Source organism: Saccopteryx leptura, chromosome 4, assembly GCF_036850995.1.
Source record: "Saccopteryx leptura isolate mSacLep1 chromosome 4, mSacLep1_pri_phased_curated, whole genome shotgun sequence".
Lineage (NCBI taxonomy): Eukaryota > Metazoa > Chordata > Mammalia > Chiroptera > Emballonuridae > Saccopteryx > Saccopteryx leptura.
The window spans coordinates 224,273,983-224,290,160 of record NC_089506.1 but is presented as its reverse complement, the minus strand read 5'-3'; the positions used below and the strand labels follow the sequence as shown (position 1 = coordinate 224,290,160).

Below are 16,178 nucleotides of genomic sequence, written 5' to 3'. Positions count from 1 at the left end.
TATAATAAAATATGGGAAGAAAGCGAAGAGAAATTGTCCAGAATTATATTGGCGATTCCGACATGTCAGAATTTTTGTATGTGAGTCCTTCTGGCTTTGATGCTTTGAGGGTTGAATTGTGAATTCATCCATTCATTTACTCAGCACTCTCTGATCACCTCCTCTGTGCAAGGCAGTCCACTCAGCACCGGGAATATAAAGAAAGAGAAGACCTGCTCTTCCTCAGAGGGCGTCTAGTTCAGCAGGGGAGACAGGTGCAGTCAGGCAGTTACAGCTCAGCTGCTCTGATGGGGGCACAGAGAACTGGGCTGAGGGGAGCCTACTGCCCTGAACAGGGTGAGAATGCTCAGGACGCCTTCCTGAGGACGTTCTGAAGGACAAATGGGAGTCAGCTAATGGGAGAAGAAAGGAATCGTTGTTAAGACCTTTTTCAGTTGCAGGCAATAAACAGCTCCATGCAAACTGGCTGAATAATAATAATAAAGTGAATTTATTGGTTCATGTAGCTGAAAGGTCCAAGGACTTCAGCTTTAGACGTAGCCGGAGACAGGTCTAGTGGCGTGTCGTCACAAATCTGCTGCCGGGGGGTCGACCCAATAGCCTTCTCCTCCCTTCTTGCTGATCTAATACTGTGCCAAACCTGTTCACTCTTCTTGGAGGTGCTGTGTCCTTCGGGAGTGGCTGGGCTGTACTAATTATGTTTGTAATGAACCTGTTTCCAAACACGTGACATTCTGAAGTACCAGAGGTTAGGACTTCAGGACATGAATTGGAAGGGTAGGCGCACAATTCAACCCTTAACACCCTGCCTCATTCTCTCCCCTCGTTCATCTGCTGCCCATTCCTCCGGTTGGTGAGACCAGCTAGATTGGTGCAGGAGCCTGGTTGATGCAAGCCATAAAATGAGCCTCCAGGGCAGAGGCAGATTTAACGGCAGGAGCACTGGGTGCACGCCCTGGGCCCCAACTTCTGAAGGGCCTCGCAAAACCCCACCTTGACACTTTTTTCTAATGACACCAAGTTTGGTTTCCTATGTGCGATTTTAACATTAATAGTACATGATATTTTTTATGTATTTAAAAATATGGTTAACATGTATTTTTATTTTTATTTTCTGTCTCTTTATTTATTTATTTATTTATTTATTTATTTTGTATTTTTCTGAAGTGAGAAGCAGGGAGGCAGTCAGACAGACTCCCGCATGCGCCTGACCGGGATCCACCCGGCATGCCCACCAGGGAGCGATGCTCTGCCCATCTGGGGTGTTGCTTTGTTGCGACCAGAGCCATTCTAGCGCCTGAGGCAGAGGCCATGGAGCCGTCCTCAGTGCCTGGGCCAACTTTGTTCCAGTGGAGCCTTGGCTGCCAGAGGGGAAGAGAGAGTCAGAGAGGAAGGAGAGGGGGAGGGGTGGAGAAGCAGATGGATGCTTCTCCTGTGTGCCCTGGCTGGGAATCAAACCCAGGACTTCCACACGCCAGGCTGACGCTCCACCGCTGAGCTAGCCAGCTAGGGCCTCTCTCTCCTTTTTTAAGGGGCCCAGTATTTTCTGCTCCTGAGGCTCATGAAGGGTAGACCAGGAGCAGGAAGAGAGACTTCCCGGTAGACTAGCCTTCGTCCTTAGGACGGGTCTCTCTGCACAGGGCAGCCAGCAGCTCGAGATTGACTCTGTTTTAGCCCCTGCCGTCTTACAAGGAGAGGTGGGGACCCTGAAGCCCCCGTTTACAGAGCAGTTCTCTGAAAGGAGTTACCTGGTTCTGCTGGGTTACGGGAGACTGAACTGCTGGAGGCGGGACCCTGGTGCACCCCACAGCCTCCTCCTCAGCACCTCTCGCCTCGCGCCAGGGTGTTCTCCCTGTGGTTTACGGCCTTCTGCCTGGGGCTGTAGTGCGTGCATGTTTGAGAACTCAGGAACAGTGAGAATAACCCAGTGAAGCTGGGTTTCCTTACAAGAGGTCCGGAGCAGGCCCGGCCCGCGCCGACGCCCTGGCGTGAGGACGTCACCAGAGGCCCAGGCTCCTCCTAACTCCCTGCTCTGCTGTCTCGGTTGCCTGGCCGCAGCCTCGTGGCTGAAAGGTGCTGCCCCCACTCCAGCCCTGCATCTGTGTTCCAGACCGAACGAAGGAGGAGGAAGTTTCGAGGGAGAGGGGAGCAGAGCGGAGAGCAGGCCTGGCCTGTGGTGGCGCAGTGGACAAAGCGTCGCCCACCGGTCAAGGCACAGCCGACAAGCAGTCGATGAACAACTAGTGAAGCAACTATGAATTGATACATCTCATTCCTGCTCATCTCTCTCCCTTCTCTGTGTACATCCGATAAATGAAATCTTAAAAAAAAAAGTGAGCAGAACTTTCTCCGAATTCCATAGGATATGATAGCGGTCTGGCAGAGATGGACAGCTGCTGGGGGTGGGGCTGGGGGGGAACGAGGGGACTGGATGAAAGAAGGTGAAGGGATCAGCCACAAACATAAATATATATACACGTGACACAGACTCACAGTGTGCCGACAGCGGAGGGGACAAAGGCGGGAATGGGGCGGGGAGAGAGGTGGGGGGGGGGCGTGGCCAGTGCCGTGGGCGCTGCTGTATCGCGTCGTACACTTGAGACTCGTGTGAATTTATGAAACAACATCATCCAGATAAATTCAGTAAAAAAAAAAAAAATCCACAGGATATGTGCATTTTTAACTCATACGTTGGAACTGTGTCACATGGCTGCCCCTTCCTACGTGGGAGGCAGGGACATGTAGCTTTTCCCCGGGGCTGATTGTCAATCAGGTTTCTATTAATAAAGATGAAGTAGCAGAGAGTGGCTAATGGCTGGGCAGCTGGCAGGAGCAATTGCCCTGGTCAGAGGCACCTGTGTGCTTGACCTTCCCTTTGGAAAAGTGGTGTCCAGACCTGAAGTAACGCTGCTCTGAGGATTTGAGAGAACCGGGGAAAAGCAAATATAGTTCCTCAGATGCAAATAAAATCTTCCTGAGAAAATCCTAAAAGCATCAAATGAGTGCCCCACTTGGGCACTGTCTTTTATTAGTCAGAAAATAGGCTTATCCAAAGGTGACTAGAGAAATGTCTTCCGAATTATTTATATCACCCGCGTGGCTATTTGTTGATGTGCTTATAAGTGTCATAGAGGACTCATGCATATTTTCTCTAACACAAGCGATCAGTTAACCTCTCTTCCTTTGTCCTGCTCAAACATGTGGGCTAAGAATATAATTCGATTCTTTCTTTTCTCCTCAGAGGAAAAGAACCAAATTCATTGCCTGCGATTTTCTGACTGAGTGGTTATACAAGTAAGTCTTGCATGAATATTCAATGACCATAAGATTCAATAGTGTTCGTTTGCAAGCAGAGTAGCAACAATTGACTTAAATTCTTGCTTATTGTTTTCTTGTCAATCAAACATATGGCACCACTGACCAGTCAGAACCCAAAGAGGGCGGGGGAGCTGTTCACCGAGTTCTTCTGCATTCCCTTTGTGGAGGAGCGGCTGAAGCAACAGTAAGTGCGGACATGAGCCCTTCAGTGATTTATTCCTACTGTGTGTGTGTGTGTGTGTGTGTGTGTGTGTGTGTGTGTGTGTGACAGGACCAGGAGAGACAGAGAGAGGGACAGATAGGAACAGACAGGAAGGGAGAGAGATGAGAAGCATCAATTCTTCGTTGTGGCTCCTTAGTTGTTCACTGATTGCTTTTTCATATGTGCCTTGACCGGGGGGCTCCAGCAGAGCCAGTGACCCCTTGCTCAAGCCAGTGACTTTGGGTCCAAGCTGCTGAGCCTTGCTCAAACCAGATGAGCCCGCGCTCAAGCTGGCAACCTCGGGGTCTTGAACCTGGGTCCTCCACGTCCCAGTGTGACACTGTATCCCAGGGGTCCCCAAACTACGGCCCATGGGCTGCATGCAGCCCCCTGAGGCCATTATCTGGCCCCTGCCGCACTTCCGGAAGGGGCACCTCTTTCATTGGTGGTCAGGGAGAGGAGCACACTGACCATCTCATTAGCCAAAAGCAGGCCCATAGTTTCCATTGAAATACTGGTCAGTTTGTTGATTTAAATTTACTTGTTCTTTATTTTAAATATTGTATTTGTTCCCGTTTTGTTTTTTTTTACTGTAAAATAAGATATGTGCAGTGTACACAGGGATTTGTTCATAGTTTTTTTGTTTGTTTGTTTGTTTGTTTGTATTTTTCTGAAGCTGGAAACGGGGAGAGACAGTCAGACAGACTCCCGCATGCGCCTGACCGGGATCCACCCGGCACGCCCACCAGGGGGCGATGCTCTGCCCCTCCAGCACGTCGCTCTGCTGCGACCAGAGCCACTCTAGCGCCTGGGGCAGAGGCCACGGAGACATCCCAGCGCCCAGGCCATCTTTGCTCCAATGGAGCCTCGCTGCAGGAGGGGAAGAGAGAGACAGAGAGGAAGGAGAGGGGAGGGGTGGAGAAGCAGATGGGTGCTTCTCCTGTGTGCCCTGGCCGGGAATCGAACCCGGGACTTCTGCACGCCAGGCCGACGCTCTACCATACCACTGAGCCAACCGGCCAGGGCCCATAGTATTTTTTTATAGTCTGGCCCTCCAACAGTCTGAGGGACAGTGAACTGGCCCCCTATGTAAAAAATTTGGGGACCCCTGCTCTATCTACTGTGTCACCACCTGGTCAGGCAATGTATTCCTAATTTTAAGATCGTGTTAGTGATAGTTTTCTCCAATCTAAGAAAACTAACTCATTTAATTCACCCAGGACCCCAAGTCAGTTACATTTGTGGCTCTTGTCTGTTGTTATTTTCAGTCTAGGCTAAGGGCTTCTGTCCATGCAGTGATTATTCAAAGAAACACTTCAGAAGTAAAATAGAATACCTAAAACAATTCTTGTCCTCAGTGATTCATCTTTCCATTTTCTCTCCCTCTCCCTACCTGCCTCTCTTCTTTCTCCCTTCCCCCCTCTGCAAAGGTCGTTGTGTCTCAGGAAATATGGCGAAAGTTTTCTAACTATTAATATTTAGCTATATACATCCATTCTACGTTTAAAATATTAGAGCATGACAGCTGAAATTAAAACTCTCTTGGGCCATCATCCCAATCTGAGTCTTCTCTCTTCATAGAAGTAATCAGTTTGGTCTGAAGTACATCCTTCCAGAGCTCTCAAAATTAGTTATTTAATTCATTGCAGTGTTACTTACAATAGCCAAGATCTGGAAACAGCCCAAGTGCCCATCAGTGGACGAGTGGATAAAAAAGCTGTGGTGCATTGACACAGTGAACCACTCCATAAACATTTAAAAAAAGGAGAAGGAAAAATTACCTTTTACAACAGCATAGATCAGGGATAGTCAACCTTTTTATACCTACCGCCCACTTTTGTATCTCTGTTAGTAGTAAAATTGTCTAACTGCCCACCAGTTCCACAGTCATGGTGATTTATAAAGTAGGGAAGTCACTTTATAAAATTTATAAAGCAGAGTTACAGCAAGTTAAAGCATATAATAATAATTACTTACCAAGTACTTTATGCCGGATTTTCGCTAAGTTTGGCAGAATACATCTTTATATAACAACTTACTAGTGAAGCAACTATGAGTTGATACATCTCATTCCTTCTCATCTATAGTTAAATCTATCTTTTTATTTATACTTTGGTTGCTCCGCTACTGCCCACCATGAAAGCTGGAATGCCCACTAGTGGGTGGTAGGGACCAGGTTGACCAGCACTGGCGTGGATGGACTTGCAGAGTGTTATGCTGAGTGAAATAAGCCAGTCAGAGAAAGACAAACCTCATGTGATCTCACTTCTATGTGGGATAGAGGCAGAGCCAGAGGCAGGGACACACAGAACAGGTGGAGACAGCGGTCAGAGGGGAGGGGGAACATGGGAATGGGAACTGAATGAAAGAAGGTGAAGGGATCAGTCAGGAAACGTGTGCGTAACACACCGACCCAGAGGACACTGGGGTGGTGGCCGGAGGACGGGGGAGGGGGGGAGCGGAATGAGACTTTGTTTGAAGCAGTGGCACGCAGTGCAGTGTGCAGATGCTGTTTTGTGGAGTTGTACGCTTGAAACCTGTATGGTTTTATGAATTCACCCTAATGAATTCAGTTTAAAAAATAAGTTATTTTGCCACAAAGGAGAAGCTGCACCGCAGTGCTCTAGAGAAGACGCCACCAACAGGGAGAAATGAAAGGGCACAGGGCAGAGAGCAGGGATGCAGCCGTCTCTTCTGGGGGAAGGGCACTGATGGGAACAGCACTGCAGGGAGCGCACACTCTCCTCAGACCCAGAGGAGGTCACCGTCCGCGGCAGTGGGTTGCGTCAGCTCTCCTGTGGGCTTCCCTCCTGTGGATGACTCCAGCACCATCCTCCTTTGTGGCCTCCAGTCCTGATTCAGCCAGCCAGCCAGTCAGAAGCAATGAAATTATTTGCTTATCGTATTAAGAGCAGGAAGAATTTTTGCTTTTTATTTTGCTTTGAAAAGAATCGGTCAGGTTCACCTGCAGGAATAAATGACTAAAGAGGCACCTGGAGCAGAGATGCATGGCCGCCTATCTGGTCCGGCGTCCCCCGGGGGAGAGTGTATGAAAGACATCTTTAAAGCTGAGACCTTCAATGAAACAAAGATTGTGTCTGAGAAGAGAAAAGAAAAGGTTGCTTTGGGTGAAACGTCTTTTCAGCTAAGCTCTGCCTTCAGATAAACAAGGGAGAAAAAAATCCACAATACTTTCATGGCGCTGAAAGGGTATCTTATAACCAAAACCTGAGGTGAACACAAAAGCATCACCATGCCGTTTGAGGACAAACACCGGCCGGAGGGCCGTCGGTGGCGCTGAGGTGGACGGGGACCGAGGCTCCTGCCGCCGAGGTGGACGGGGACCGAGGCTCCTGCCTCCGAGGTGGACGGGGACCGAGGCTCCTGCCTCCGAGGTGGACGGGGACCGAGGCTCCTGCCGCCGAGGTGGACGGGGACCGAGGCTCCTGCCGCCGAGGTGGACGGGGACCGAGGCTCCTGCCGCCGAGGTGGACGGGGACCGAGGCTCCTGCCTCTGAGGTGGACGGGGACCGAGGCTCCTGCCTCCGAGGTGGACGGGGACCGAGGCTCCTGCCGCCGAGGTGGACGGGGACCGAGGCTCCGGCCTCCGAGGTGGACGGGGACCGAGGCTCCTGCCTCTGAGGTGGACGGGGACCGAGGCTCCTGCCTCCGAGGTGGACGGGGACCGAGGCTCCGGCCTCTGAGGTGGACGGGGACCGAGGCTCCGGCCTCCGAGGTGGACGGGGACCGAGGCTCCGGCCTCTGAGGTGGACGGGGACCGAGGCTCTGGCCTCTGAGGTGGACGGGGACCGAGGCTCCGGCCTCTGAGGTGGACGGGGACCGAGGCTCCTGCCTCCGAGGTGGACGGGGACCGAGGCTCCGGCCTCTGAGGTGGACGGGGACCGAGGCTCCGGCCTCTGAGGTGGACGGGGACCGAGGCTCTGGCCTCTGAGGTGGACGGGGACCGAGGCTCCGGCCTCCAGAAGGGACCGACGAACAGCGTGCGTTTTGCAGGAGAGATCACACATGGTGGCCCAGCAGAGAGCTCTCTGTCGTCCTCTGCTGAAAACAAGAACCCTTCCAGTCTGTTCTGTCTGCTGGCAAGGTGGATTTCCGTCTGAGCCGTTTCAGAGGCCGGAGTCGGTGTGGCCTTCTGATGAGCGTTCGTCCGCAAACAGGAAGGAAGGAACGCTGGTTCCGGAACCCGGGGAGGCCGGGATGCTGACCCCTTCTAAGTGCCTCTCTCCCCGTGGAGGCTTGGGGTGCGGGGGGCCCCCTTTCTGAGACACCCCGCACTGCCGTTCCTTGCCTCCGTCGTGTCTAGGTGACGCTTTGGGAATGAGCTCAGGGAGTCTTCGTGGGGCAGCAGGGCGGACTCAGCCGGGTCCCAGCTTTAGCTCTGCCATGGACGAGTGAGTGTACTCGTTTCTTTAAGAAGTCACCCCCAGATTGGTGGCTTACAACAACAGAAATTTATTCTCATAATTCTAGAGGCTAGCAGTTCAAAATCAGCTTCTTCTGGAGGCTCTAAGGGAACATTTGTTTTCTTGCCTCTTCTAGTTCCTGGAGGCCGCCTGTATTGTGGAGGGCGGGGGCCTTCCTCACATCATCCTGACCTCTGGTTTCCGTTGGGACATCTCTCCCTTCTGTGGTAGCCTCTCCCTCTGCCTCCGTCTCATGAGGACCCTTGTGATTATATTATTAGACCTGCCTGGACAACCTCAGGATCCCTATTCACATCCTTAAAGTCCTTCTGCCACAGAGGGGACACATGTATTCCCAGAGCCTGGAGACGGGGTGTGGACCTCTCGGGACACGGGGGCGTGGACCTCTCGGGACAGGGGGGCGTGGACCTCTCGGGACACGGGGGCGTGTGGACCTCTCGGGACACTGGGGCGTGGACCTCTCGGGACAGGGGGGCGTGGACCTCTCGGGACACGGGGGCGTGGACCTCTCGGGACACGGGGACGTGGACATCTCGGGACACGGGGGCGTGGACCTCTCGGGACAGGGGGGTGTGGACCTCTCGGGACACTGGGGTGTGGACCTCTCGGGACACGGGGGTGTGGACATCTCGGGATACCGGGACGTGGGCCTCTCGGGACACGGGGGCGTGGACCTCTCGGGACAGGGGGGCGTGGACCTCTCGGGACACGGGGGCGTGGACATCTCGGGACACGGGGGCGTGGACCTCTCGGGACAGGGGGGCGTGGACCTCTCGGGACACGGGGGTGTGGACATCTCGGGACACGGGGGTGTGGACCTCTCGGGACACGGGGGTGTGGACCTCTCGGGACACGGGGGTGTGGACATGTCAGGACACTGTTGAGCTGCCCTCCACAGTCTAGTCCCTGGAACCAACCCCTGCACACATCTGAGCCATGCCCGTCTGTACCAGGGGGAGGAAAGAATACCCACGCTGAGGGTTGCTGAGAGAGTCAGATATGGTGTCAGCATTTCTTGTTGCAAGCCACAGACACTTAAGGGCTACTTAAGAAAACAGGGTATATATTGGACGTAAAAAGACAAATCACCAACATGAAGGAAGAGGGAAAGACCTGGGTGTAGAAAGCAGGTCCAGGGGTCCAGAGTGCCAGCCAACGAATCGTCTTCAAGACCCCCCAGCGGAAAGCGGCCCCTGGTCTCTGACAGTCCACTCGAGACTCTTGATCCAGGGAGATGACGTCTGCTTGGCCAACCTCGAGTCTCAGACGCACCCCTTGGTCACAGGAGGGCAAAGCACTGTGCCTCAAACTCTGCCCAGCTCAGAGAGGGCGAAGCTGTCAGAGCAAAACCTGAGGGCTGACGCCGGGAGAAGAGGGAGGGAACGGTGGGCAGACCAGCATGAAAGGTGTTCCCCGCGGAGGGCTGAGAGTCAGTATTCAGAGAATGCTAAGTTCTGTTTCACCCCTGACCTGAGGAGGACGGTCGTCAGAGCTTCAGCAAAAACCCACGAGTAGCAGAGGGGTCTCCAGCAAGTGCAAGTCAGAGTATGTGCGCTGAATTCTAGCATGAAAGTTCTCTATTTCCTTATCTACATTATCATTCATTCACTGGAAAATACTCATGGAGTGCCTGCTCTGTTCCAGGCACTTGTCTGGGTGCCGTGGATAAGAGCAGAGAACGAGAGAAAACCTTGGGCCTCGTGGCGTTTACGTGGGAGCAGAAAGACAGACAATAACCAAACGAACAGACTCGTGGAACGGGAAGAAGGCAGGTGCTCTGGAGAAAAGTAAAGCGGAGGACGCGGAGAGAGTGAGCGGACAGGGTGAGAGGTGCTCGTGTCTTCTCTGGAGGTGCCAGCAGAGGCTCATCTCTCTAACGAGGCGATGTGTCCACAGGGCCCGAGTGGCAGACAGAGGGAGCCAGCCTCACAAAGAGCCGGGAGAGCGCTCCAGGCAGCCAGAGCCGCCGGGGGAACCCTGAGCCGGAACAGATGGGGCAGTGAGGCAGGAGGAGGCTGGGAGGAGGAAGTGGGCCAGGCTGTGCCCCGCTGGGGGGGGGGGGGGGCCCTGGGCACCATGATACAGAATTAAGATTTTTCTTTTTTGAGTGTGATAGAAAACTATTGTAGGGCTTTGAGCACAAGAGTGGAATAATCCAGGTTATCTTTTTGTGTGTGTGACAGAGGCAGAGAGAGACAGAGAGAGGGATAGTTAGGGACAGACAGACAGGAAGGGAGAGAGATGAGAAGCATCAATTCTTCATTGTGGCACCTTAGTTGTTCATTGATTGCTTTCTCATATGTGCCTTGACCTGGGGGCTACAGCAGAGCCAGTGACCCCTTGCTCAAGCCAGCGACCTTGGGGTCTTGTCTATGATCCCATGCTCAAGCTAGTGACCCCGTGCTCAAGCCAGCGACCTTGGGGTCATGTCTATGATCCCACGCTCCAGCTAGTGACCCCGTGCTCAAGCCGGATGAGCCCGCCCTCCAGCCTGCAACCTTGATGTTTCGAACCTGGGTCCTCTGTGTCCCAGTCCGACACTCTATCCACTGCGCCACCACCTGGTCAGGCTCCAGTTTATCTTTAAAACAGATCACTGCAGCTGGATGGGAGTGGACTGAAGCCAGCGCTAATAGTGCAGGGAGGGGGGACTGGTGAGGGGACGATGGCAGCTTGGAGTGGAGGGGTAAGAAAGGTTGGGTTTGGAGATATTTTTTTATTTTTCCTGAAGTGAGAAGTGAGGAGGCAGAGAGACAAGACTCCCTCCCGCATGCGCCCAACCGGGATCCACCCAGCATGCCCACCAGGGGGCGATGCTCTGCCCATATGGGGTGTTGCTCTGCTGCAACCAGAGCCATTCTAGCACCTGAGACAGAGGCCACAGAGCCATCCTCAGTGCTGGGCCAACTTTGCTCCCACGGAGCCTTGGCTGCGGGACGGGAAGAGAGAGACAGAGAGGAAGGAGAGGGGGAGGGGTGGAGAAGCAGATGGGAGCTTCTCCTGTGTGTCCTGGCCGGGAATCGAACCCGGGACTCCCGCACGCCAGGCCGACACTCTACCGCTGATCCAACCGGCCAGGGCCAGGTTTGGATATATTTGGATGTTGGAACAAAGACTTGTTGGGGCTTGCATGTGAGGTGAGAGAGAAGTCAAGGATGACTTGGAAACTTCTGACTGAAGAGGGAGCCCTTTACTGAAATGAAGTCAAGGAGAAAGAAAAGTTCTGTTTGGAAAATTTAACGGGTTTAGTGAAGAATCACAACTTAGTGGGAATAAAATATGAAGCATTTCTTTCTTTTTTGTTCCCAGTAACTGCTCCACTATAGTACATTGACTCTCTCTTCGTCTGGGAAGCTGACCTTTAACAACTTTTTGGAGCCCAATTCCCTAACTTCCCGGTCACTCTGTTTTTAGATGGTCTCATTTCACTGTTTGGATTTATCTTGTTTATTTTTAAATCCTTAATCTTTATTTTTTTTTTCCCCTTTGGCCAACCCTGAAGAAGGGGGAAATGACTTCTTTATTTTCACTAGTCTCCAACCAAGGACAGCGAACATCAGCCGTGTCCACAGCACCTGTGACCTTGTCACTAGTGGCAACCAGATGTTTTCATGTCATGTACAGTTGGTGCGCTGATGGCAAAACATCGCTGACACTCGTCACGCCCATCCAGTTACCCTGCTTAATTGAGCTACATTAGCTCTTATTTACTGCATAATTTAGAAGTACATATATTGCTAATCACTAACTTTTTAAAACATTTTGATAACGGTATTTCAATCTAATTGGTTTGCTTTGTAATCTTACGTATTTACCGTTATGTTTTTAAGAACATTATTCTGAGAAGGACTTCCAGCTGCCAGAGTGGAAAGAGACCCGAGGCAAAAAAACAAACACAAAACCAAGTTCAGATCCGCTCCGAGTGGCTAGAAGGGGCGGGAAGGGGCTCTCTTACTCGTGAGAGGGTGGTGGTCCGCTCGCCCCGTAACCCTCCCACCTCCCCGCCCACCCCCACCTCTCCTGGGCTCGCCCTGTGGAGCAGGACGGAAACCAAGGCACAGCAATCTGGGTGTATTTACCCAAAGCATAAGTCTCACCGCCCCGATCTTTTATTATTATTAAGTGAAAGGTGGGGAGGCAGAGACAGACTCCTGTGTGCACCCCACCCCACAGGCCCCTACCAGGGGCCGCTCTCCCGGGCTCAGCAGCAGCTGCGTTGCTTGGCAACGAAGCAAGCCATTCTAGCACCTGGGGTGAGGCTGTGGAGCCGTCCTCAGCACCCGGGGCCAACTTGCTCCAACCATGAGCCATGGCTGTGGGAGGGAAAGAGAGAGAGAGAGAGAGAGAGAGAGAGAGAGAGGAAGGAGAGGGGGAAGGGTGGAGAAGCTGATGGGCGCTTCTCCTGTGTGCTCCGATCAGAAATCGAACCCAGGACTTCCACATGCCGGCCGATGCTCTACCACTGAGCCAACCAGCCAGGGCCTGACTGCCTTGAATTTTAACATGGTTATAACTGCAGCCCAAGAAGGAGGATGTGGTCTTGCAGCAGGCTGTCAACTGAGCACCAGTAATTGGACCCATATGCTGCTCCCAAGGAGAGGGTGGTGAGATCGTACCTAGCTCCCTGCTTCCCTGGAGCGGGTCAGCCTGACGCTGGGTGACCCCTGCATGCTGGCCGTCCGGTCTGGAGCTGCTGAGTGGACAAAGCAACACCACAATCTAACAGCCACGATCCCTCCCTGTGCTCGGAGGCCACTGGAAAGAGTCCCTAGTGGAATTACCCCTCATGTCACAGAAGTCTGGGGTGGAGAGAGTCCTGTGAAAGTCTGTCCTAGCGGCTAGTGACTCTGTGTCTGGAGGGAGCGTTCCAGGTAACCTCTCCTATACCTCCAAATATCTGCAGTGCATTACTCAGCACTGCAGCGTCTCAGCAAGAGCGTTCGGGAATCCAGTGCAGGCTGAGGGCAGGATGGGTGATCTCTTTCCCTGGCTGGGAGGGCAGACACGATCCACCACGGGCTCCTGAGAGGCTGGTGAACAATGGCCGATGTAGGCTCTGTGTCGTTTTGTAAGTGGCTTCGCTTCTGGGTTCCGCTCTCATGTTCCAAGAAAACAACTTAATCTCTTGCCCAATGAGAAGTAGATAGAGCTTGGATCCTGAGACTCGGTTCTCAGTATAAAGCAAGCTTTTCTCCTTTAGGGTCCAGTTCACTTCAGTGCCATTTTGAATGGTACCTACCTCTCGTCTTAGGACTGGGTGAAGAGATTATAAAGACCAACTTCTCAGATTCTCTTTTGTAAACATCGTGTCTTCTCTGGGTCCTGCAGGTCTTTTACTTAGCGTTCAGAAAAGGGGAGAGTGGTGTGTGTGTGTCTGTGTTTTTATACACACACACAATCAGAAAAATTACTTGTTCCTTCTCAGAGTGAAAGCATTGATCTTGAAGCTCAGATATAGTTAGTTCACATGAGTGAACCTGAGAAAAAAGAAGAACGTGACAAGTGAGCATGACCAATGAAACACTTCCTACTGGAGAAACACTCAGCAGCACTGTTTTCCCTGTGGGACGCACAGACCTGTCTGCTCTGGGGGTGTCTCCTCTAAACCCTGAGGAGCTGTGGCTGCCGTCTCCTGGGACTGACACGGTCATCTCCTCTCCCTCCCTGGACCCATCCCCCCTGATGCACAGACCTGTCTGCTCTGGGGGTGTCTCCTCTAAACCCTGAGGAGCTGTGGCTGCCGTCTCCTGGGACTGACACGGTCATCTCCTCTCTCTGCCTGGACCCCCCTGATGCACAGACCTGTCTGCTCTGGGGGTGTCACCTCTAAACCCTGAGGAGCTGTGGCTGCCGTCTCCTGGGACTGACACGGTCATCTCCTCTCCCTCCCTGGACCCCCCTGATGCACAGACCTGTCTGCTCTGGGGGTGTCTCCTCTAAACCCTGAGGAGCTGTGGCTGCCGTCTCCTGGGACTGACACGGTCATCTCCTCTCTCTGCCTGGACTCATCCCCCCTGACGCACAGACCTGTCTGCTCTGGGGGTGTCTCCTCTAAACCCTGAGGAGCTGTGGCTGCCGTCTCCTGGGACTGACACGGTCATCTCCTCTCTCTGCCTGGACCCATCCCCCCTGACGCACAGACCTGTCTGCTCTGGGGGTGTCTCCTCTAAACCCTGAGGAGCTGTGGCTGCCGTCTCCTGGGACTGACACGGTCATCTCCTCTCTCTGCCTGGACTCATCCCCCCTGATGCACAGACCTGTCTGCTCTGGGGGTGTCTCCTCTAAACCCTGAGGAGCTGTGGCTGCCGTCTCCTGGGACTGACACGGTCATCTCCTCTCTCTCTGCCTGGACCCCCCTGATGCACAGACCTGTCTGCTCTGGGGGTGCCTCCTCTAAACCCTGAGGAGCTGTGGCTGCCGTCTCCTGGGACTGACACGGTCATCTCCTCTCCCTCCCTGGACTCATCCCCCCTGATGCACAGACCTGTCTGCTCTGGGGGTGTCACCTCTAAACCCTGAGGAGCTGTGGCTGCCGTCTCCTGGGACTGACACGGTCATCTCCTCTCTCTGCCTGGACCCCCCGATGCACTGTCTGCTCTGGGGGTGTCACCTCTAAACCCTGAGGAGCTGTGGCTGCCGTCTCCTGGGACTGACACGGTCATCTCCTCTCTCTGCCTGGACCCCCCTGATGCACAGACCTGTATGCTCTGGGGGTGTCCTCTCTAAACCCTGAGGAGCTGTGGCTGCTGTCTCCTGGGACAGACACGGTCATCTCCTCTCTCTGCCTGGAGCCCCCCTGATGAGCGGTTGCCGCTACTCGATCTGTTATCTTTATTTGACTGAAGCCAGTTGCGCTGATTTCAGAAGAGAGAATGGGGCCTGGTGTGGCCTCCCCGCCCGCTGAAATGGCTGGTGACTCCCAGGGACTTCTCTCTGCAGCCAAGTCCCTGTCATCGGGCCTGACTGCCGCTGGCTTTCTCATGCTCACTCTTGGTGTCAGAACGAGACGATGCCCCTCATTTCACCATGAAAGCAGGGGTGTCACTAAAAGGCGGCTTCACGTTACCGCTGACAGGCCTATTAGAAATCTCGTCTCTCCTTTGGAAACATCACTGTGAGGCAGAGGGTTTCATTACGGGGGGCAGGGAGCCCTTTGTTGGGCTGGCCCAGCCTGTTGGTCCCCTGATTTGCGGTCTCCTTTTCTGCTGCTGTTTCCAAAAGAGGAACCCTGTTACCTTGACGATTTCATGACATCAGTCGAGGAAACAGCAGGACAACGGCCGCTGAACGGAGAGGCACGGTGGTCAGACCTCCCCCGGGACAGGTGATGGGCGCCACCTCGTTCTGCTGTCCTGATGTGGGGTGTCCCCGTGGGGCCTCGGTCGAGCCAGTGCCGCCCGTCGTAGCTGCGAGGGGTTCACGGAGAGGAGGCCTCTGTGCCGTGGCTCCCGTCTCCCTCGGAGTTTTCTTCTCTGTGAGCACCAGGCTGCCCTCTGCCTGACCCGTGCCTGTGCTGGGACCCTCTGCTCCCTGTGAGTGACCTCTGAGCTCCCTCCTCTCCTCCCTGAGCCTTCGCTCTGTCCCGGCCAGTTCGCCTTCTCGGCAGAAAACTGTGGGCGACCGGGACGGCGTCCCTGCCTCTCCGCTCTGCCTCCGCGTCTCCGCCGTGAAAGATGAAGGTCAGCAACTCGCTGTTGATGTTGTGAAGGTTTAGTGAAACTGCGTGGAAGGTGCCTGTCACCCGGCGCCAGGTGCGGAGGCTCAGGCCGCACTGTTTGCTGAGTGTCCACTGCGTGCCCGGAGTGTGCTCAGGGCCGGGACAGCTGAGAGGAGCGGACACAGGCCCCGTTTCTGCCGCCTGCCGCTTTCAGTGCCGCTGCGGGTTTGGGCATTAATTAGATAATCACACAGCTTTCCACCTCCAAACTGGGCCAAGGACTAGAAAGGAAGTCTGCACAGCGCTCCACGGGGCCCTGACCTAATCAAACAACATCTCCCACTAGCGTTCGAGTAGAGATGGGAAGAGGGAATCGGGTGCACTGGGAGAAGGCGGTGTCAGCCCCCTCGCGCTGAGGTGCCTTTGAGCAGGTCAGGAGAAGGGCTCCTCGCTGGCTCGCAGCCCTGGGCCTGGAGCGCGGCTCCCCCAGCAGAGCGGAGCGGAGAGGGCAGGTGTCAGCTCTGCCCAGCGGGGCGCCCTGGACGGCAACAACCTG

The 16,178-nt window shown here is 54.0% G+C and overlaps 2 protein-coding genes across 5 annotated transcripts in view; one reads left to right on the top strand and one right to left on the bottom strand.

Moving 5' to 3' along the window:
• LOC136404021 (lysine-rich nucleolar protein 1-like) overlaps positions 1–16,178 on the bottom strand; it is a 360,920-nt gene that overhangs the window by 29,951 nt on the left and 314,791 nt on the right. The window lies entirely within an intron of this gene.
• Positions 1–16,178, top strand: part of LOC136404023 (IQ domain-containing protein K-like) — a 69,154-nt gene that overhangs the window by 16,164 nt on the left and 36,812 nt on the right. The window contains exons 5-6 of one of the 2 annotated variants that reach the window (XM_066383507.1): positions 3,242–3,294; positions 3,425–3,502. In XM_066383507.1, the coding sequence (XP_066239604.1) occupies positions 3,242–3,294; positions 3,425–3,502 (131 nt within the window). The remainder of the gene's footprint in view (positions 1–3,241; positions 3,295–3,424; positions 3,503–16,178) is intronic. The other variant, XM_066383508.1, reaches the window with a different exon arrangement.